Source organism: Benincasa hispida, chromosome 7, assembly GCF_009727055.1.
Source record: "Benincasa hispida cultivar B227 chromosome 7, ASM972705v1, whole genome shotgun sequence".
NCBI classification, from domain to species: domain Eukaryota; kingdom Viridiplantae; phylum Streptophyta; class Magnoliopsida; order Cucurbitales; family Cucurbitaceae; genus Benincasa; species Benincasa hispida.
In genome coordinates, this window is record NC_052355.1 from 51,636,201 (window position 1) to 51,660,173 (window position 23,973).

The 23,973-nt window shown below is 35.3% G+C and overlaps 2 protein-coding genes across 2 annotated transcripts; one reads left to right on the plus strand and one right to left on the minus strand.

Annotated features, from left to right (window-relative positions):
• Nucleotides 1-6,570: 6,570 nt before the first annotated feature.
• On the minus strand, nt 6,571-9,040 carry LOC120080794 (alpha-ketoglutarate-dependent dioxygenase alkB). Its single transcript, XM_039035436.1, has 7 exons — nt 8,774-9,040; nt 8,520-8,671; nt 8,072-8,436; nt 7,741-7,879; nt 7,481-7,547; nt 7,239-7,360; nt 6,571-7,057 (listed from the first exon to the last, which is right to left on the minus strand). Exons 1-7 carry the CDS (start codon nt 8,878-8,880, stop codon nt 6,918-6,920), a joined length of 1,092 nt encoding a protein of 363 aa, XP_038891364.1. The 5' UTR covers nt 8,881-9,040; the 3' UTR covers nt 6,571-6,917.
• A 2,773-nt stretch (nt 9,041-11,813) lies between these two features.
• Nucleotides 11,814-23,588, plus strand: LOC120080787. The gene is made up of 5 exons (XM_039035415.1): nt 11,814-12,215; nt 12,387-12,490; nt 12,728-12,841; nt 22,508-22,591; nt 23,411-23,588. Exons 1-5 carry the CDS (start codon nt 11,936-11,938, stop codon nt 23,465-23,467), a joined length of 639 nt encoding a protein of 212 aa, XP_038891343.1. The 5' UTR covers nt 11,814-11,935; the 3' UTR covers nt 23,468-23,588.
• Nucleotides 23,589-23,973: the final 385 nt, after the last annotated feature.

Genomic DNA, 23,973 nt, shown 5'->3' on the forward strand with positions numbered 1-23,973 from the left:
ATGAAGCGCATACAAGTTATGCCTTAGAATGAAAGACAATTCCGAATTAGCTTTGTCTACGAACAAAAAAGTAGATCCATAATCAAAAAAGTGTTTGTGATTGTTCCAGAAGAAAATGAAAGCTGGTAATCATTAATGGAAAAATAACAACAATAACAGAGAAAGCAGAGAGAGCGAGAGCTTAGGAGAGAGCGATTCTGAGAGAGCGAGAGTGAGAGAGCAGGATCTTAGGAGAGAGCGAGATCTTAGGAGAGAGCGAGAGTTTTCACTTTATTTTGAACTTTCCATAGAAATTATATAAAAGAAGAGAAAAAATAGCTAATAATCATACTATAATTGAATAATCATTAGACAATAAATTGAATATATTAGATTATTATACTATAACTGAATAATCATTAGCAATAAATTGAATGTATTAGATTATTATACTATAATTGAATAATCATTAGACAACAAATTGAATATATTAGATTATATACTATAATTGAATAATCATTAGACAACAAATTGAATAAATTAGATTATTATATTATAATTGAATAATCATTAGACAATAATTGAATAAATTGAACATATTAGATTATTATACTATAAATTGAATATATTAGATTATTATAATGTAAACTTTATTGATTATAAAAAAAATTGAATATACAATAGATTATTATAAAAATTGAATATACGATAAATTATAATAAAAAAAATTGAATATACAATAGATGAATATATAAATAAAAAAATTATTTATTTTCAATCCCTAACTATCTGGAGTCCGTCTTAGTAACGAATGACACTTCATTCGATTATGTCCTAATTGGTTACAAAATCCACATCGTTGTCGAGTAGCTGGTTCTGTCAAATCCATCTCGTTGTGATAATGTGAACTTTTCGGGTGTCAGTTTATGTTTATTGTGTCGAGTGTCAGTTTCAAATTCAAAAGTTCAACAAAGCAATTGAAGATATCAAAGGAATAAATCGGAGCTGACTAAGTCTGTTTGACAACATTAGTTTAGAGCAATGGACTTGCACATGATGAGGGATTCAGATATGGGTGGATATGACAAATCTATCAAAGTGCATAAATGGAGTCCTCAAAGGAGCTCGAATGTTTGCCTATAAATGCTCTTGCTCAGATAACATTCTTCAAATGCGTGAACTATTTCGAGAAAAGAAAGAGCATAAATAAGGAATGCATTGGAGCTCAAGATAAACCCAGGGACCTGTGATCCCGATGTTTTGTACGATAAGTCATTCATCGATCATACTTATATGGCGAGATCGTACTACTGAAGAAATATCTTGCAGACGTCGAGAGGCAGGATTTATTCAGTTGGACTGGCATCTGATCACAGCCTTGGTCGAGAGATGGAGGCCCGAGACGCCATACATTCTATTATGTCTGTTGGAGAGTGCACTATCACTCTACAATACATAGAAAGTGTTGTTGGAGTTACCTGTTAATGGTGAGCCGGTCACCGGAGTGATATACGATGACTAGTTAGAAGTTTGTCAACTGTTACCTCAGTGCGATCCACCTGCCGACAAGATTAAAGGATTGAGGTTAAGTTTAATATGGTTAGGAACACAATTTCATGAGTTCACAGATGATGCAGACGAGGAAACCATCATAAATATGCCGCGAGCATATATACTACAAAATAATGGGTGGAAGTCTGTTTTCAAATAAATCAAGTCATTTTGTTCACTTGATGTTTCTGCCACTGTTAGCTAACCTCCATGATGCGGGGCGGTATTCATGGGGTGGAGCATGCTTGGTATGGTTGTTATAGACAACTATGCAAAGCAACAAAGACCTGAGGTTCGAGAGATAGCTGGGCCCTTCATACTTTTGCAACTATGGGCTTGGGAGCGATTTCCAACAATGGCTCACAGCTACATCATGTTAATGACGCTCAGTTAGTTGGACAAGTCTACGGTTCTCGTATGTTGTTTTAATTTAATTTAATTTTTATATCACTGGTCTAGTTAATTTAAATCTAAATTATCAATTTAAAAATTTAGGTAGAGAGACAAAATTTGTGTGACTAGGATAGCCACACATATAGTCAACCAGTATAGAATACATGTTGATCTACTTCAACCTGAACAGGTAGATTACACTAAACCCTAATTGATTATTTATTTCACATTTTTATTGTATTTTTCTTTAATATTTCTAATATAATATTTTATGTTCCAGGGTATTTGGGAGTCGTACAAAAATTATTGTGCATACTTTGCCTAATTTTTGTACGAATGGTCAAAACATATGGCGGGCGTGAGTCCTATCATTTTTTCAATTGGTGAGTGATATCTTCCTGACAGGGTGATGAGACAATTTCGGTTTTTCAGCAGGATATCCCATCGCCTTGTTAATACAAACCGTACTGCATATATTGACCTAAGGACTGGAGATTAGTCCGAAAAAGTTGCACATTTGGTAGTGCAATGGCACTCATCGTGCAAGTTTATTGCAGTAGGGGTTCTCTTGAACATTGACACAGATTGTCACTCCAGAATATTTCATTGGTATAATAATATCACAAGGCGCTACGTCACTCGTCCGAGAGAGCTGTGGTCATCTGGTAAATGAATGGATATTATCTAATTTTTTTAATTTTAAATTTATTTTAAAATATTGTCTAATTTTTTAATTCACAGAGATCGAACAACAGTAACTCCGTGAGGTTTGCGAATGATCCGAACCAGGTTTCTTGCTATATTGTAGTGACAACCAAAGCTATATGAGGAAATTCATTATATGTACGATTATACCTATTGTTCCTCCATCAGCTCCCAAACGATAGAGGGACCTGTTCGGGAAGAGAATGAGTTTGATGAGGTTGCACATAATGTGAAAGAGTTGCCCCCTATGACGCAGACGCAGAGTCAAACTGATTATGTTAGTCCGATTGATGATATTGCCAGCATTTGGTTGAAGAACATTATGACTAGAGGCTGGTCCTTCGTCTTCATTATGTGCATGGACATGGTCCGGGTGTGGAGGCATAAGTGAATATTTATATCATGAAGCGCTGCAAAGTACTAGGGCAAACATCAAGAAGAACCCGAGCAACCTCAAGTTCGAAGTCGACGACGACAACTAGCTTGAAATTGACGACGTCCGCCTGGGGAACACATTGATTTTTTGTAATTTTTATATAAATGAGATAATTTAATTTACATTTTTTTTAATTTTTATGAGTTATTTATTTTTTTAATTTATTCTTTTAGAGTTTAAATAAAATAATAATATTTTTTAGATTTTTTTTTTTATAAAATTGAAAATTAAAAAAGAAGAAGAAAAGGATTAGAAAGAAAAGGTGGAATGTGTAATATTAAAAAAAGAAAAAAAAAAGGGAAATTTGTATGGTATTCTCGTTCTCTATCAAAATCTCGCTCTTACTCTCACTCTTGCTCATGCTCATGTTCATGCTCACGCTCTCTCTCAAAACTCTCGCTGTCTCCCATAATCTCGCTCTCGAATTTGATTGGGAAGTTCAGTTGGCAAAAAGAAGGAGATTTATTAGCTCGTTATTTAGTCAGACTTGCTGAGATGACAGAATCCATTTGAAAACAATATTTTCCTAAAAAAAAAAAAGGAAGGTCGAGGGTTCAAAATTCGACCTATCTAGGTCGAATTTTCAACCCTCGACTTATTTAAAACAACAATATTTTTACAAATAGTTTGAAAACAACAATATTTTCCTAAATAGTTTCTAAAAGTATAATATCCTTTTAATTTTCCTCTTCTCAACGTTTTTTTTTTATTTTTTAAAGTAATGTAAAGAATATATTTTCTCTTGAAGTTTGTCGTCAAAGGTTGAGATAGTCAGAATAAGGTGCTTTCATTTGGATGAATTTTTTTTTAATAATTAAAATAATATGTGTCATTCTAAATTTTTTTTGAGATGGCCGAGTTGGTTTAAGGCACCAGATTAAGGTTCTGGTTCGAAAGGTTGTGGGTGGGTTCAAATCTCACTCTCAATTTCAGTTTGCATATTTTTCTTTTTTAAACAATAGAACAGAATATAAAGTTCTCCGAGATGGCTGTCCGAAAGGGCGTGGGTTCAAATCCCATTCTCAACACTATCTTGTTATTTTATTTTCTTCTCTATTCTAAAAAAAAGGAGAATGTTTGTCATCAAATGATAAGATGGTCGTATTATTCTAAAGCTAGATAAAGTTCTATCCATGTTCGAGTTGGTTCAATCCATCACTACTTATTTTCAAAAGGAATCTCTATTGTTTCACTAGTTATCTTTAAAAGGAATCTCTCTATTTTTTTTTTTCAAGAAAGGATAAAAAGTTAAATAAACGCCTGACGAGAAAATAGCCAAACAAATTTATATAATAAAAAATATTAATTAGCAAATGACAAAACTACCCTAAAATAACAAAATTATGACGATGTGACCATTGGAAGTATGATTGCTTTTGATATCAAACTAGTTATAGGAAGTCTCGTTATCTTCATTCCATGTGAACATTTTACTTATTGGATCTTGAAAGCTAACTTTAAACACTATCAATCATAGAACGTCATTGTTGAAAATGATGTTCACAGTACGGTAGAAACAAAAGCAGAAAACATATGTGCAAGCGAAAAAAGGTCGATAACCTGGTGAGGGTGAGGGTGGTTGTTAAAAGCTAGCCAAGATGATGGAATTCAAGAAAGAGTTGCCGAACCAACAATCAAGACATGAGATTGCAAAGGAGAAAATGAGATTTTGGATGACTAAGTGAAGAAGATGAAGAATATGAGATTTATGATTTTTTGTTATCTTCTTTTAATAAATAATAAGAATAAGAGTACTAATAATAATAATATTAATAATAATAATAAACTAAAAATTTGTATACACACTCACATGTTTCAAACATTTAAAATTTAATTCTCATTTATATGTTTCTTTTAGGTTTAACAAGCCATTTTTACATGTTTGTATATGAAAAATTGAAAACATGAAAAATATAAAGAAAAAAAATCAAATTATTTTGATAACAATATATATAAAATAATAATAAAATATATTTAGATACAATTGAATTTGTAACAAACATATAAACAAATCAAAAGTTAATTGGATAAAATCAAATTTGATAATAACAAATAAATTCAAATATAAATTAGAGAGATTAAAAAAAACGATAAGTAGTTAGATAAAATCTAATTTGATAATAAAATATAAATTCGAATATAATTTAGGAAGAAAAATTAGAAATGGAGTTTGTATTTATAACTTCCAAAGCCTAACTCGTTATAGAGGATAGCAAAAACAGTAAGATTGCAAAAGTGAATGCTTATTTGTTTGTCAAAAAGACAAATGAATGATATAATAATATAATAAGATAATAACAAGTAAAAGGTAATTAAAAAAATACAAAAAATGATCAAATTTAAATGAAATATACAATTTATTAGATGATAATTTGTATAAAATATTCCGTAAAACCTAATTAAATTTAAAAAAAAATAATCCAAATTTAGAATAATAAAAAATGAATAAAATAATATAAAATCTAAAGATGTATTATAATTTAAAATCTAAATGGTGATAAACAAATTAAATATTGATTAATTCTGAATATTTTCGAATAAATCAAATAAAAACAAATAGCTAATTTGAATTTTAAATCAATTCGTGAAGTAGTTATCAAAATCTAATTTTTTATATTAAAAATAAATTTAAATTTCAAAGAAGGAAAAATGAGGAAGAGATTGGTGTATTATAAACCAAATCCTAATGGTAAAGTTATAGCAAAATGAAACATACAAAAGTTATGGCAATGTATGGAGCACATGACCATTTTTTAGGAAGTGATATTTCTTTTTCTAAAAGGTTAAAATAATATAAAAAATAACATATACAACTAATATATTAAAAATGTGAGAAATATACACATTAAAAATGTGAGAAATATACAGCTAATTCATTAAAGAAGTTTTAATAATATATGAATATTTCAAATATAAATTTGATAGAAAAGTCTAGATGTTTTATTGAAGTGAGTTAAATTCAAAAAGTAGTTAAATAAAATCTAAAATAGTAATAAAAATATAGAGATTAGGTTAACCAACAACAACATTTACGAACAAGGCAAGAACAAATCAAAGATTTAGAAATTTGTGATCATATACATGTCACACGAGTTGCCATATTTCTTATTTCTTTCTGAAAAATCAAATTCCGCCCTACACTCCAATTTCCCTCAAATAAATGGCTGACAAGACAAACAACAAATTTTAAATTTTCATTTAGAAAAATGACAAAAAAAGGTCGAACACCATTAGCTTAGAAGAATCGTTGAGCATTTTTTGCTAACCCTTTAGTTTTAAGTTTTTAAAAATCAAACTTATAAATATATCTTCCGTCTCTAAATTCTTACTTCGTTATATACTTTCTAATTTCTATTAATATTTTAGAAAATCAACCAAAATTTTGAAAATTAAAGAAAAAAATTAGTTTTTAAAAAACTATTGTTTTAGAAAGTCTCTAAAAATTCAACTTTTTTTACTTAAGAAATAAGAAATATGAAAACCATGGTAAAAAATTGAAAAAAAAATAGAGGAGAATACAATTGTCGTTTTTAATTTAAATCATATGATCTTGGATTCTTTTCATAAATAAACTTGTATACTCTTGATCAAAAGAGGTTCAAACAAAAAGAACTTGCACGCCATAATCCTTTATTTGTGCCCGTTCTGCAGTATCCCCATCCAACGCCAACCAAAAACATAACTTGAATCGATGCTTCATAGATCTTCTGTCTGCAATCGGATTGTCATCTATCTCTGCTCGCATCTGTCTACGAATTTGCAGAGCCACTCCCTTCGCCATTCATCCCGGCAAAAATTTCTAGCAACCCGAAAACCATCTTGAAGCTTGAAAGATGACAACAGTTCCAATCAATCAGAAAACCTGTCTAATGTTGATGTTTATTCTTGAATTTTTTATGTATTCCAGAAAGTGCAAATCATCTTGATTTGAGAAATGCCTTTCAAGAAGGGAAATTTCTTCACTTTCTTCATCGATGAAGATCCGTGGTACACCTACAAGACACCAACAGCATGTGTTGGGGAGTTAACAATCTATCTACATACGAATCACTCGGCATTATTTTGATTCAGATGTCCAAGATGATAACAAAACAAAAGGACAATGCAAGTGCAGGTATCTGGTATAGAAATACATTTCAAGATGATGTAAGAGTAAGCATTAAGGAGACATTACCGTGGAAACATTCCCTTGCTTCTCCAGCCATTAGCACAACATCTCCGCTTCGAAGAAACATGGCTATGGGTGGATCCTGTCTCGACTTACCACCCAAAAGAAAAATAGCTTTGCAACCCAAACTGGACGAAGTGGAGGCGAGCAGATATAATAGATAGCAGAATCAGTACCAGCCCATGTCCTTATAATGTATCAGAAAGAAATGCAATTGAAAGAGGATAAGTTAGCACTTAGCAGGATACCTCATGCTAACAATTGGCTTGCTCCAGTCAGCTTCCATGTCATCTAGGTGACCACCAAGCGTGTCGCCTGGAAATATCGATAATGTGTCAGTGTCATGGGTATTAGATAACATGAGTTTCATCTAAAAAACAATTGGTCATGAGAAGATTAACCTATGTATCTTATTAAGATTGTGAGTTCCTTAACTTTTCCAATGTGGGATCTTTTAACAATGGCAAGATTATGTTAACTTTCCATGAACAATTTTTTGTTTGGTTACCTGAAGCAAAATAATTCACTATTGCAGCTTCAGGCTTGAATTCTTCCCCAGTTGGCATTGCAGCAGCCGCCATTCTTTTTGCAAGTTGACATAGCGCAGAGGGTATCTTATTATGGGGCAGAGATATGTCATAGCTTCGCTATGCCATAACAAGGTGATTAATTCAGAAAATAACATATCGAACATAGCAACAGAGACAATCTGACAGTTTTAGCGTTTTGGAATAGTCCCCTAAAATACAACTTCCAAGTAGAAACCATTCAAAACATTCAAAACAGAGTTTAAATTGGTATAATACGGGAAAAATGTGGAGTTTTATAGTTAAACTCACCTTGGACCAATCGAATTGTAGGCCAAGTGTACTCCAACGCAACTTTCGAAGTAATACTGAAGCAGGAATTGATTTACAGGCCGTCCCTCTTTTGGATGAAACAGTATTCTCCTCCACAAACTTCCAATTATGAGTATTTCCATTGCTGACGGAACGTTCAACATCAGAATCAACGTTGAAATCAGAGATTTCATCATCTTCAACTAAAACTTTCTTTCCCTTTGCTGCGATGAACAGGTCTTGAATTGATCCATAAATAGCATTGTGGTTGGTTCTGTTGGAAGGCTGCGGAAAATTCGTTAAACTCTCCCTGATCCATTGGCATTGTTCTTGTAAGCTCAACGCTCCAGGAATAAAATAAAACCCTACATGTTAAACACATAAAGAGCAACTGAATTTGGGGATATTTTACATCGAAACAGAGCCGAAAATGGAGAATCGGCAATACCAGGACGATTCTCCAAGCAGAAAACTGGCCTATCGAGATCGCACTTAATCGCATTCACGCCCAGCGGAAGTGCACCATCTTGTTTGTAACATCCGAGGATGCACTTGAAATCGATAACCTCAGACAAATCGACTTGTTTCGGTAGTTTTTTCCTGAGAGCAATCGCAAAACAGAGTTCGAAACATCGTCTCTTGCAAGGAATTCAATGGCAATAGAATGAAATAGAACCTGAAAGATCAATTGTGAAGGAATACTTTTTCGAAGATTTGTAGGTATCGTCGTAGTACAGTTTGTATTTCTTTTCTGCTCTTCTGAAAGCGGTGCGCTCGGAATCGTCGGTCACTTTGTCGGATCCGTACATCTTATCCACCAGGATCCGCTGTCACCGGTAAGATGCTGGATCGGCGTAAGATTGAGCTTCTGAATTCTGACGACGGACGGGAGAGGGATAATCAGCTTAGGGTTTTGACTGGTCCGTGATCGTTACTATTATTATTATTATTGGATCGTTGTTGTTATTATTGTTAAGAATGGGATATTAGATAGTATAAAAAGAAAACTATGCCGCCTGAGTTAGACCTTTTTTTCTTTTTTTTTAAAAAAAATTAATTCTATTAAGATATATTCATTTTGGCGAAAAATCAAACAAATAAAGGGGTAAGGAGTAAACTATTATAGTCTCGAGTTATTATTCTTTTTGTTCGGATATAATAATATGTGTTTGAGGTGTAAAATATTTTTGTTTGAGAAGGAAATAGTAAACATGATAGCAAATAGTGTTGATAGCTAATTGGGGGTTTTGAAATAGTATGAGGTGGTTATTATTCTTAAGACAGTCCTTGTCCCAAACATCTCCCTAAATATTTATTTTTTTTATTATCATTATTTTGAAAGACATAATGTTATTCCTATAGCTTATTATGCTTTGACATCATTTTAGGTTGTTTTTTGGTTGAAAAGATAATTTTCTATATTCTATTTTCCCTCTTATTCGTATTAATGAGATTTAGGAGTACTACGTTTTGGTTGTTTGTTGTTGGCTTAAAAAAACTTATTATTCTTTTTTTCCCAGATGCTTATAAGTTGGTAAACATCATGTCTGATGATAATTTGGTTTTTTACTGTTTTTTTTCTTTTCATAGTCTATGATTTTTGCTATTTTTAGTCTAATCTTTTGAAAAATATCACTACAAAAAGGTAGAAAATACCCCAAAAAAAAAAAATAATAATAATAATGGTGGGGAAATTGATTTGACCCATATGGATATAATGAAAGAATGACATAAATTGTTGAGTAAAATAAATTAGCATGTGTCATATACTAATTTCTTATGATCATCTCAATCTATGAGGTTTTTAAAAACTCAAAAGTCATCGAATTTATATTGCTTTTAGAAGTTGTTGAGTGGTTAGATCCTAGTGAATTTCATATATATGACATTAATTATACTTTTATTTGGAAATAGCAATATATGAAATTATTTTAAATAAATTGCATCAATTACACGTGATCAAATTTTCTCGAAATTCTAAAATCCCTCCATAATTCGTAAATACTTTGTAATTAATTTTGATGGTTATAGATTTCATATAAACATAATTTGACTTTACAAAAAAAAAAAAAAAAAAAAAAAGAAGATATAAGTTGGCTTGAATCTTGTTTTTTGATCAAATATTTATTTCCAAATTGATTACCATATTTTTATTATTTTTCTAATCGATTTCAAATAAGCATTCATAACTTTATTGTTTTTAATCGATTATAATATTTGTTGTTTTCTCAAATCGTTTCCAAATAAGCATCCATACATTTTTCTTGTCCTCACTGTATCTTTTCAACAACAAGTTTTTTTTTTAAAAAAATCATAAGTGGGATATACTTATTTCTCTTTAACGACTTCTCGAAGAATAATGAAGCTCGATTGAAGAAGAATTTACTTGAGAATGGATGTCTACGGGTTAATCGAGGATCCTAACTTCAGGTTTGATTTATTTTTTTCTAACTTTATAAATGTCGTTGTCGGTGCCAATACCACCTTTAGGTTCAAAAATTCGTTCAGATTACCTATAACCCACGAATCTGTTCAAAATTTGTAATGTCGCATCTTTGTGTCGTACGATTGTACCTCCTTAAGTTTATTTATGACATCAATGCTTTTGATTATGGAAAATGGGGACTTATGGAAAGGAATTACAATGTAATTAATTATTTTATGCCTACCAACGACACTTTGCAATTGAGGGTTTCTTTAAATTTGGAGTTTCAATGGGGTTTTTATGTTTGAATCTTAAAGAACTATAATGTAATGAGTTCTCATTATCTCAATCACCGGATATTTTTGGTGTTATTAGATCGGTCATTTTATTTTGAAATGTTTACGTCACATTTTAGTTTGTTAGGAGGTTAGATATTTTATTTTAATTAAATCTATTTTAAATACCAAAAAAATCTAAGTTATTATGATTTAAAAAAACAATGTTATCTTTAGAATAAATTAATTGTAGATATTATTTGGGGTGTTTTTGTAATCTAATAATTAGTAATGAATTAAATTCAAAGTAGTTTTGCTATTTTTCATAACCTAAAACATAATGCTATTTTTCAAAATGAATATTTAGAGAATGCTATTTCTCTTATTAGCCCAAAATTGAATGGTTTGATGGGGTATTTGGAAGGGGTGAAACCCACCATTTCAACTCTCCAACATCAAATTATTGACCACATTCCTAGAGTAGGAGCAACACGATGAAGTATAATACCACAACTTTTCAATCAAGTGACTACAAAAAGAAATAAATAAATAAATAAATAAATAATACACATTACTAGGAATGAAATTACTCTTAGATATTTAAAAAATGCATCGTGTTTTTTTGTGCAAACTCTAAAAAAATAATAATATTTCGTTAATTGTTGATCCCATTTTATCAACCTGGAGGTGAAAGGACAACTCTCCTAATATTTTATTATTAATGTTCACATTTTTTTTAATCATCACATTATGAAAATACAGAATATAAAAACAACAGTATTTGACTAATAACTTTCAAATCTATAATATAATCATAATAAGTTAAAAAAGCATTATTAAGATATATATATATATTAAAAAGAAAAAGAAAAGGAAAAAGAAAAAGAAAAAGAAAACCTCTTCGATTCTCCCCACAGGACAGGCCACACCATATATTAAAAGGAGAAAAAGAATTATATACGATAATTTGATAATTTATGAAGAAACGAAAAATAAATAAATTTACCGCCATTTCGTTCCTTGTCCTAAGCAACCACAAATATAAATCCAATCGTCCCCAAATTGCTTCTTGTTAGGGCGGTGGAAAGAACAAATATCTCTCTATTTCTGATTTCGCATACTGCAAGCATTTCCCAGAACTCAATTCAAGCTAGAGAACAACAAATGGCCGCAACCAGGTCTATGATGCGTTCTGCATCCATTTTCTTAACGGAGCCATCGCGACCCCTTCACTTCACTCCTCCTTCTTCCTCCTTCTCCCTCCGAACCAGGCGATCCTTCACCCATAGATTGTATTGCAATGTCAGGAGAATTACCGCTCGAGGTTTTCACTTTCCTAAACCAATTGTTCTCAATTGCTCCCACGATGAGACCCAATCGACGTCGTCCTCTAATCAGGATGGCCAGGACCCTCCTCAGGAGGCTGTTTTGAAGGCAATTTCAGGTTTCCACCTGACCTTTATGCTATCAAGGCTTCCGAATTGTAAGCCGTAAATCAATTTGTTCTGTATCATTCCTCGTGTGTGCTTGTGCCTGTTCGTGTTTCTATTTCACGACTAGTTCTTAATTTACGCGATGTAACTGATAGTCAGTTCCGTTTGATTGCTTGATACAGAGGTATCTAAGACAGAAGGGAGGGTTGGGCATACCACGAATATGGTACTTGGAGGAACAGTGACTAGTGATTCTACTAACGAGTGGCTCGCTTTGGATCAAAAGGTACGGAATAGTTGCCCCATTACCTAATTTATGTATGGAATGGCTGCTTCATATCTTTCGATGTTTGAGTGAAAGGTCAATTATTATTGGTTAAAAAAGTGGTTGCTTCTCTCTATCTTTGCTGCAGTGAGTTATAAGTAGAAGAGTCAGGGTGGATTTACCTGTAAAAATCACATTATCTAGCTAATTGCTTTGTCGTTTTACCATCACCTTTAATTTTGTATGATTATTGGATAGGTGAACTCGTACCCGGGTGTTAGAGGCTTTACAGCGATTGGAACTGGAGGAGATGATTTTGTGCAATCTATGGTTGTTGCTGTGGAGTCTGTCCTCCAACAACCAATTCCTGAGGTGATTGTTTTCAGTTTCCACAGAGTATATCTTTCACTTCATTCTGCAGATGTCTCGTTATATATTGTGCATGTGTGTGGAATTTCTTAGAAATTGAAATTTATGCTTGCAGTTAGTGATAAAATTAGGCCAGATAATATTATTTCCTTTTTTTTTTTTAAAAAAAAGTGGGAGACGTATTATTTCTGATTAATATCAGTTAGAAACTATTATACCAAGTGACTTGATAGTAAAAATTGGAAGAAGTAGCCCAAGTCCAATAGGTCTTATCAATTAAAAAAATCTAGGTTCAAAATAGGACGAGATTGTCTTATAACAATTTCCAACAAAGTTGAACTACAGCAAATGTCCGAATATAAAATGCTAGAAGTGTTATTTAAACTCTTTTCAACTTCCATGGACTGGCAAAGTCTATCATTTTCCTCACCCCTCACACATGATAGCTAACAAAAACTATTGTGAAAGTTTTTGTGTTTGTGGACAATGATGGTCACTGCATTAAACTCCTAATTTCCTAACGATAAGGTGGATGCTCATTATTTGAGCTTCAAAAAAGTTGCAAAAGTTCTTATTCTCCGAGCTTAATATGTCATATGGTATAGAGGAATGGCTGGTCTTTCTCATGAATAGCGTGGGCATAGAAAAGAAATTTCTAGAGAGTTATAGGATGGATCTGCACAGCCTGAAGGAAGATATATTTTGGAGAAAAATATGCTAAAGTGACTTGAAAGAAGAGGATCAAAATTCTACCTTTTCCCATCTTTTGGTTGATGGATGAAAGAAAAGTATACTCGTTTCCCACATGCCATCTTTTCTAGTGAGTTTGATTAATGGCTTAAAGGTGATAAGTAAGTTCGTCGAGTTTTTTGTCAAAAGCCTTTCATGTATTAATTTCTTCCCTGGAGGCATGTGTTTGGATTTGGTTAAGGTAGATGTCAAAGTGGAGCTGGAAATTCCTTCCCAATAAGGAGGAGCATTGAGAGAAGAATTTGGAACATCATCAAGGTTGATGTAATAAACGTGTTACAGTGAATGCTTGTGTAAATGCAACCTACATCTGTGGATTCTTGTAGAAATCTAACCTTGTTTACAACCTTAGATTCTTGACCTACTAGGCTCCCTGTCCCTCAGTTTCCATTTTTGTTGGCTTGTGAAATAGTATATGTCTTCTTTATTTTTCTTCTCTTTTAATTTTTTTTGAGGAAACAATCTTATGGGTCTATAAAATTTCAAAAATAGAGGAAAGCCAAGCCCTGTGTGAAGGGTAATAGAAAAAGCTCTGTGAAAGGAGTATCAATGCTACAATCGTTGTAAGGGGTAACAAGTTTACATCAAGAAAGCTCGTCTTTAATTTTGTAAGAGCTTGGTTTGGCTCCTGGCTCTCGAAAGAAATAGTAGGTTCTTCAGAAGTCAACAACAAAAGATCCTTTAGGAGCTTTATGGACCATTATTTTTTGTGGCTCTTCTTAGAGTAAATTGTATGCTCCTTCAACATAAACGGTTTTACTTCTTTTTCTGACAATTTGAAGCCATGGAGCCTGGCTTTCCTCCCCATTCATCTTATCCATGAAACCGTTGCTTACACACACACAGAATGACATTTATGCCAATAAAGGGCTACAAAAAGAGGGAATCAAACTAGTGATCGAGACTTTTTTCTTTGGTTATGAAAACCCTACTGTTCCTTTCAAGCCAAAGATTCAGGGATTACTTGCTGATATTGCAGATAGGAAATCTTTTATATTTGCGGTAATGTAAGAGGCTAAGAGCCATGTCCCTATTGAAGTAACACGTAATTCCAGAACTTACAGCATAGGAGGTTGTAGGCAATCATTAAAAGGACCAAAAAGAAGGGCCTACGAAAAGACTTGTTATTGAGAAGGCTTATGTCATGGAGATCTTGAATTTTTTGGGGTGCTAGTATCTACTACCAATTTCTCAGCCGGGCCCAATAGAAGATTGGATTTTGTTGGTCCCTATCTACCCTACCTGGGGTGGGGTGGGGTGTGGGGTTGGTTGAATTGGTGCCTGGTGGTCGATTATTTTAGTTGGGTTATTTGTAAAAGGGATTGTTGATGGCTTTGTGATTAGGATATCTTATTAGATTTTTCTCTATGATAGACCATCGCCAATTTGTTCAAGGCTATCAAATTCTTTCAACATCCATTTGGGTTTACAATCAATTTAGCAAGATGGGTCGTCATAGGGTGAACTGCTCACCTTTGGGGTTAAGTACACCGAGTCTAAAGTGCTTACATACCAGCTATACCTTGGATAGAGAAATTGTAGGTTTTCTAATAAGCCAGAAGGATTATGTCCTTTGATTGAAAGAGTTTGCACTGGTGACTCATTTATTACTGTATACTATTCTTTTAATTAAATTTAGATCATTGGATATGGTGGCCTCATGCTGCATCATATGCTGCTCAAACTTAATTGATTTTCATATCCTTCTTCAAAACTTCATCATTGTAGCTTTAGTTTACACACTTCCTAACTGTTGTATCCTTTGTTTTAAGCTTCACAACCACACTACTCAAGTCTCAAGTACTAAGTGAAATTAAGGCACAACAAATTGCCATTTCTTTTGAATTTCAAATGTTCAAAGATTTGAGGGACCTCGTACCTTTGTGCGAGCTTCTTCAATCCCCTTATAAAACCATTTCTAAGTGCGGGAATGACATTCTAGAGATTGGAATTTAAGTTTGGAAAGAAGAAGCTGTAAGGCTCTTCGATCCCTGCACAAAAACAGCTAACAAAACACAGAGCAAAAGAAGAAGAGAACAGAGAATAATAGGGAAAAAACAGTAGTCGTTCTTTTATTTATATGCTCCCTCTTCAATACTCAATACACACGTAAGGAAACTTCCCTTTAGACCTTTCCCAAAATACACCAGCACTCCTCCTTCTAAAACTCTCGAGACTAACAACCCAAAATGGAAAATATCACTCCCAGCACCTTTGAGAAGCCGGGCATTCCTCTTCTACAAAAAAGCCTGCTCAGCTTTTTACCAAATTCTTCTTTGACGTCCTCCTCCCTTGCCATTGTTGTCCTTTACAACCGTCTTGTGGTCCCCTACTCAATATTCCCTTCTTTTGCTCCCATAGTTGTTTGTTCAATTCCTTTTTTACCCTTCGTTTATAGGTATATATAATTTGTGGTCTTACAATACCTCCCTTCTCGAAGTGAACCTTGTCCTCAAGGTGGAAATGAAGAAACTGTTGGTTCATGATACAGACAACTTCCCACGTAGCTTCATTCTCAGTCAGCTCCTTCCATTTGACAAGCCACTCGTTGGTAGCTAAGTCTCCATTCCATCTTACTCCCAAGACTGTCTCAGGTATCGTTTGCAGCTCAAATTCTTCTGTCAGGATGGGTGAATGCTGTTGGATTTGATGGCCCTGTCCTAGCTTCTTCTTCAATTGAGATATGTGGAACACATTGTGGATTGCAGCCTCAGCCGGTAAGGCTAACTTATAAGCAACTTCTCCCACCCGTTCGACCACTTGGTAAGGACCATAGAATCTTGGTGCCAACTTCTCACTCCTCTTCTTTGCTAAGGATTTCTGTCTGTAGGGTCGTAGTTTCAAGTAAACCTCTTCCCCAATTTCAAAAGTCAACTCTCTTCAGTGTTTGTCTGCATGTTTCTTCATTCGATTTTGCGCAATGACTAAGTTTTCCTTCAGGGCATTGAGGGCTAGATCTCGTTCTTGTAGTTGTTGTTCTATCGAGTTGTTGGAGGTTTTCCTATCTCCATATGTGACTAGGGGTGGAGAGGCCTTCCATAGACTGCTTCATACGGAGTTGTCTTAATAAAGATGTGAAAGGTCGTGTTATACCATAGTTCAGCTTGAGCTATCCATTTGTTCCATTTCGTCGGTTGTTCATTACAAAAACAGCGGAGATAGGTCTCAAGGTAGCGGTTCACCCTCTCGGTTTGCCCATCGGTTTGGGGATGGAACGAAGTACTTCTTTCAGCTGAGTTCCCATAGTCGTGAACATTTCCCTCCAAAAGTTACTCAAGAATATTTTATCTCTTTGTGTTAAAATTGATAAAGGGACTCCATGGTGTCGTACCACTTCTTGGATAAATATTTCATCTACTTGCTTGGCCGAGACTGGGTGTTTGAGTGGTATGAAGTGTGCATACTTACTTAAACAGTCCACCACCACCATTATGGAGTCATAACCCCTTGCTTTCGGTAAGCCTTCCACAAAGTCCATACTCCAATCTTCCAAAACTAGACAAGGAATGGGGAGGGGTTGTAATAAACCAGCGGGAGATAAAGCTTCACATTTGTTTCTTCGGCAGATTTCACATCCTTCTACGTATTTCTTCACGTCTGTCTTCATCCCTTGCCAATACAATTCTTCGCTCATCCTTTTATAGATCCTTTAGAACCCGGAGTGACCACCTAACACTGAATCGTGGAATGTATGAAGTAATGATGGAATCAAACTAGACCTTCGAGAGAGTACCAACATATTTTTATATGTCAATCGGTCATGTTGCCATTTGTATTTCGGTTTTTCCTCTGGATTTTCCTTCAATATGGCAATGATCTTTTGGAGTTCTTTGTCCTCCTCAACCTCTTAGCGCTACCTCAATATCGATTATAGTCGGGGCCGTCATTACACACAATTCCACGGAAGCCGGCATCCTAGACAATGCATCCACCGCTTTGTTTTGCAGGCCTGGTTGATATAGGATCTCAAAGTCGTACCCGAGTAGCTTTGTCAACTATCGTTGGAACTGGGGTTGTACTTCTAGTTGTTCAATTAGAAACTTTAAAGCTTTTTGGTCCGATATCACCAACAGGTAGTGTCTCCATTTCTATACGGCTAGGACTACAACCATCAATTCCTTCTCATATATGAACTTGGCTTGAGCCCTTACTGATAGTTTCTGACTGAAGTAGGCTATAAGTTTCGATTCTTGCGATAGCACAACTCCTAACCCAAATCCAGAAGCATCGGTCTCTATCACAAAGGTCTTGGAGAAGTCAGGGAGGGCTAATACCGAAGCTGTCACCATGGCTTGCTTCAGTTTTTCAAATGCCCGAGTGGCTTCCTCATCCCACCTGAATGAATTCTTCTGAAGGAGCTTGGTAAGGGGGGCTACGATGCTTCCATATCCTTATACAAACCTCCTATAATACCTTGTAAGCCCTAAGAATCCCCTCAGTTCGGACACATTCTGTGGTTGGGGCCATTCTCTCATCACTTTAATCTTTCCATCATCCACTTCCACCCCTCGGGCTGAAATCCAATGGCCTAAATATTGGACCCTGGTTTGACAGAATGTGCACTTCTTTCGATTGGCAAACAACCGATGATCACGAAGGATGTTGAATACAACTCCCAAATGCGTCTCATGAGTCGAGATGTTTGGACTGTACACTAGAATGTCGTCAAAGAAAACTAGGACAAATCTACGAAGGAATGGTCGAAATACCTGGTTCATGAGTGATTGGAAGGTGGCCGGGTTTGTGAGACCAAAAGGCATCACTAGGAACTCGTAGTGGCCTTCATGAGTCCTGAAAGCTGTCTTTTCAATGTCCCCCTCACTCATTCTGATCTGGTGATAACCCGATCTTAGATCGAGTTTGGAATAAACCGCTGCTCTGTGCAACTCATCTAGTAGCTCTTTGATTACTGGTATGGGGAATTTATCAGCCACAGTTGCTTGGTTTAGCTTCCGGTAGTCAACACAAAATCTCCACCAACCATCTTTCTTTTTCACCAAGAGAACAGGGTTGGAGTAGGGGCTATGGCTTGGTCGTATGATTCCGGCCTTAAGCATCTCTTCCAATAACTTTTCAATCTCTTCTTTCTGGTTATGGCCGTATTTGTAGGGTCTCACATTAATTGGCTTTTGGTCTGCACTCATCAAGATGCGGTGGTCAACTGCTCTCCTAGGGGGAAGTGTTGTGAGTTCTTCAAATATGTCCATGTTTTGTTCAAGTAAGGCTTTGATCATGACTGGTAGTCCCTCATCTTCATTTGGTTCGTTTAGCTCCTCATCCCCTTCCTCATTCTTGAACTCGAAATTCTGGAATTCTACCAAAAATCCTTGATCCTCTGCTTGCCAGGTCTTTGTTAATGCTTTGAAGGACACTTCTGCCTTGGTCAAGGATGGAACACCTCGTAGCATGACTTGTGATTCCCCTACCAAGAAAGACATGGTTAGTGACGGCCAATGAACTCCCATAAACCCTGTTGTGCATAACCACTTCCCCAACACCAGATCCATTTGTCCTAGATCGATCACCAAGAAATCTGCCTTCACAGTCAAGTCGGGAAGCTTCAACTCTACCGCTCTGCATAAACCTTCCCCTCGTATGGTTGCACCATTCCCAATTATCACTGAGAAATTCTTCTTGTTTACTGGAAGCTGTAACTCCTTCACTATCTTTTGGTGAACGAAGTTATGGGTTGCTCCACAATCGATCAACACTACCACTTCTTTACCCTTCAGTTGTCCCTTTAACTTCATCGTGCCTTGGGCAGACAGCCCACACATGGATCTCAACGTGATCTCTGCCGTCTCCTCGGCTTCTAAGCCTTCTTTTCCTCTCGGTTCCTCTCCTTCCTCTCCTTCTCCGGTTGTTTCTTCTCTTTCGTTGGTAATAAACAGCATCAGCTCGCGGTTTTTCTTAGCTTTGCATCGATGTCCAGGTGCATACTTCTCATTACATCTAAAACAAAGTCCCTTATCAAGTCGGTCACGAAATTTGCTATCAGAGAGACGCTTCATCGACAGTTCCTTCCTCATGAGGTTGCCTTTCATAGGCAATGTTATGCGTTTTGTCGCTTGAGACTCTACCATTTTCTCGCTCTTCCTATTTGGCGTCCCACCCTCCTTCACTTGGGCTTCTTTTTTGCCTGGTCCAACTACTCCTAGGTCTGCTAATACTAACTTCAGGGCCATGTTTCTATCACTCACCAGCTGGGCTTCGTGCATACATTCTTCCAAGGTGGTTGGCTTTCTACTAATAACCTCTGCTCTCAACGTTGGTTCCAGCCCATTTATGAAAGTATCCTTGAGGACTTCTTCGGCCAGGTCAGGCAGGGGGGTCGAGTATGTCACAAATTTCTTCATGTAGTTAGTATACGACCCCTCTTGCTTTATTCTCAACAACCGCGCGCCTAGACTACCTTCTCCGGTAGGTCTGAAGTATTCAAACATCCTCCTCTTCAGCTCCTCCCAGTATTGATTGCTTTCCCGTTGTGGCTCCATCGGAACCAGTCAACTTTGTCTGGCCCAAAACTGATGACGGCTACCTTTACCTTCTCCTGATCGGACAACTCGTGGATCTCGAAATAATGCTCAGCTCTATACACTCATGATTCCAGGTTCTCTCTGGCGAAAACAGGTATCTCTAGCCTTTTGTATTTGCTTCTATCGGCTCCTCCCCCTCCATTGCTGGGTGTTGAATCGGCCTCATCGATCTTCCCCTTAAGTTTCATTCATCGTCCTTAGGTTGTTCTCGATTCTTCAGCCTTTCGAGCAACATTGCTCTTTCTCATCTCCTCCGTGAGTTTTTCTATGTTCTTGCAAAGTCCCATCAGCATCTCCTTCATTTCGGAGACTTTCTCGTTTTTTTCCATTCTTTCCTCTATTTGTTTTTGAGCCATAGCTCTCGTTCGCCTAGGATGAAGCGGGCTCTGATACTACTTGTAAGGCTCTTCGATCCCTGCACAAAAACAGCTAACAAAACACAAAGCAAAAGAAGAAGAGAACAGAGAATAATAGGGCAAAAACCGTAGTCGTTCTTTTATTTATATGCTCAGACTCAATACAGACGTAAGGAAACTTCCCTTCAGACCCTTTCCAAAATACACCAGCACTCCTCCTAAAATTCTCGAGACTAACAACCCAAAATGGAAAATATCACTCCCGGCACCTTTGAGAGAGCCGGGCATTCCTCTCCTACAAAAAAGCCTGCTCAGCTTTTTACCAAATTCTTCTCTGACGTCCTCCCTTGCCATTGTTGTCCTTTATAACCGTCTTGTGGTCCCCTACTCAATATTCCCTTCTTTTGCTCCCATAGTTGTTTGTTCAATTCCCTTTTTACCCCTTCGTCTATAGGTATATATAATTTGTGGTCCTAAAGAAGCCTGCATAACAAATTTAGAGGTGCAGGAGTGGATTTTTCTTCTGCGGTTAGATGGTATATCTTCAACGACTCTTTGCATCGTGAATAGGAAAAGGGAGAATTTGGGTATGTTTCTCTCTAAATCTCTATCTCATAATATTGTTCCAATGCAGGAAGCCGTTCATAATGAGATTTGAACTACTATTTGGAAACCGACTTATCCAAGAAAGTCAAACTTTTTTTTGTAGACTCTATTCTTTTGTGGGATAAATACACCTGATAAAATCTATGCGTGAATCCGATTAATATTAGCAGCCTCATGATGGTGTGCTTCATGTAGAAAAGATAATGAAATTGTTGATGACCTTTCCATATGGTGCCTTCTATTGGAAATAATTTGTCCATATATTTTGGAGACTGTTTGATGTTTGTGTGGCAGGATTCTTTTCTCTATGATCGTGTGCCAATCCTTTCAAAGATAAAGTTGAAGGGTTGCTGCGTAATGCTTTTAGAGATTTCTATTGGAAGATTTCGGTAAAGAGGATAGGAGAATCTTTCCGAGTGGTGATAGAAATAAATTGTAATTGAAGAGTTTTAGGATGCTTTGCTTTTTGTTTCTTCTACAGCAAGCTCTTAACTCTCCTTTTTCATAACTACTCTTTTTCAACACTTTGTACAATGTTCGAGATTTTTGTCTTTTCTTTATCTCCCTTTTTAATGGCTTTCCATATTTCATTTAATTATAGAACAAAATGACAAGATATCAGGAACGAATATGTAAAAGCTAAATCCAAGTAACATGAGAGAGAGAGAGAGAGAGAGAGAGAGAGAGAGAGAAACCCACTAGAGATTATGTTTTTTGCGATTCAACGTAACCTTGGTGAACACCCTGTTATGGTTTTCCATTGAAGAATTGTGCTGGTAGGATAGAAACACTGCGTCTGTATATGTCAAAAAGATCTTTGGTAAAAAAGGGAGGAGGAAAGATATGAAAGAAATTGAACGTTTAGTTGGTCTATGTCGAGCAAACACAATTTCTCTAGCGAGTGAACTATCAGGGTGTTACTGTTAAAATCAGACAATAGAGGTATGTGGTTGATGTAGTTAAAACAACAAATTGCCGATGGCAAAAGTCCAAATTTCCATCAGGGGTGTGAAGTAGATCCTTGCGAATATTGATGGTTAATGCGCTAAGAAAGTGGACCTACTCACTTTGTCCTTGATGACAATGAAGTTCTATTTAGTCCCCACCATCTTTAGCGTTCAGGTTAATTCTTACGCATTAAGGTTTTGTTTAACTAATTTGGTTGTACCTTTAGTTTATTTTATTATTGTTTGTTCTTCTGTTTTCAGTATTTTTTTTTACATTGCTTATAAATAGGCATCAATATTCAATTCTTTCATGAAATGATATACAGAGGATTTTCCATCTCTGGTATATTAATAGTCTCGAAAGATTTCAACCAAGTTAATGATTAAGTCGTCATGAAAGTATGAGGGCATGAATTATCATAAATGGACGGCCTCTTTGATTGACGTGCTAAAAAATAAATCTCCTTATTACAGGGCAAGGTGAAGCATAAATTTTCAGCAAAAGGGAAGTACATTTCGGTAAACATTGGACCGGTTCAAGTAATTTCCAGTGAGCAGGTCCCTCCTTTCTCTTCTATTAATTTGTTCATTAATGATGCCTTACAATTTGTTAGCATAGTATGTCCTTCACCCGTCAACAAACATGTTTGATCATGATGCTTCTTGATTTGGTTGACCCCATCCCCAAAATAAATAAACAATAGGCCCATGTATATTAGTTTTGTAGATAAACAGTTTCCAGCCTAATCAAATCTCATCCCTGGATCCAAATCCCCAACTCTAAAAAAATGTAAAAAAGAATGCTTTTGTTACTACAACTTTTAATATTATACTGAAGATTCAAATTTCATTTGAATCACTTAAATTTTAGTTAAGGAATGGATTCAACTGTTGCTATTAAAATCTAAGTTAGGAACTAACGAACAAAAAGCATGAATTATTTTACTGTCAAGTAGATTATAATACAAACATTTTTATACATCAACATACAAGAAAATTGAGAAATTTATAGGTTTAAACGTGGTCAATTGCTAGAGAAGAATAAAAGGACAGAAGGTTAAAGAAAAATATGTTAGAAGAATTGTAGATTACATCGTCACGTCACTTTTTCACTGAAGATTTTTCTGATGTTCATTGGAATTTAAACGAATGAACTTCTGATGAATTAAAATAAGTTTTTAAGAAAAAATTAGGGACTAAGTAAAGGACTTTCGTAAAGTAATCTTAACTTAGATATTATCTGCTGCATTGAAAAGAAAAAATTATTAGTTGGCCAATTATTTTGAAATTCATGTCATGTGGATGGAGAACGATCTGAGGTGAATCTTTTTGTGGATGAGCTTCTGATGTGCGATGTTTTGTGGTTTCCCTTTCCAGGTTCAAGCCGTATACAACGCAATGAAGAGAGATGACCGTATGAAATACTTTCTATAACTCTCGTTTTTGAATTAGGGTTTACTTGTACGCGTCCTTGTAATGTAATCACTCTTATCCTTCTAGATATCTTGATTATTCCACTTAAAAAGTTCTCTAATTCTACATCATCTTTTCTTCATCTCTCTGACTTCTTTCTCTTGCATTTTAATTTCCAAACCTAATCACCTTTCATTCATTTTAGGTTAAATTGCAAACTTAGGAAGTTAGAATTTAGTTTCTATGGTATATATTTAGAATTTAGTCCCTACAGTGGGACTATTTTTTAGAATTTTATCAAACTATAAGAACTATTTATGAACTTAAACTTTTATCAAATTATAGAGACTAAATTCTAATTTTCTTACTAAATTTACAATAGTGGCTGCCCATTGGCGTTGTTTGCTAGCTTGTTGTTGATAAGCCCTTTATTTTAAATTTTTGGATAAAGTATTTGGCTACCACAGCGCAAAACAAATGCTCCATCTTGTCTTTTATGCACATCCGTTTTCTTTCCCTGTCTCTTC

Excerpts from the sequence above, each read along its gene's own strand:
- LOC120080794 (XM_039035436.1), bottom strand. The coding sequence starts at position 8,880 with ATGTACGGATCCGACAAAGTGACCGACGATTCCGAGCGCACCGCTTTC. Across the intron at positions 8,672-8,773 it reads ACCTACAAATCTTCGAAAAA|GAAAAAACTACCGAAACAAG; the intron begins GTATTCCTTCAC and ends GATTGCTCTCAG. Across the intron at positions 8,437-8,519 it reads CTGCTTGGAGAATCGTCCTG|GGTTTTATTTTATTCCTGGA; the intron begins GTATTGCCGATT and ends TTTAACATGTAG.
- LOC120080787 (XM_039035415.1), top strand. The coding sequence starts at position 11,936 with ATGGCCGCAACCAGGTCTATGATGCGTTCTGCATCCATTTTCTTAACG. Across the intron at positions 12,491-12,727 it reads GGCTCGCTTTGGATCAAAAG|GTGAACTCGTACCCGGGTGT; the intron begins GTACGGAATAGT and ends ATTATTGGATAG. Across the intron at positions 22,592-23,410 it reads AAGTAATTTCCAGTGAGCAG|GTTCAAGCCGTATACAACGC; the intron begins GTCCCTCCTTTC and ends TTCCCTTTCCAG.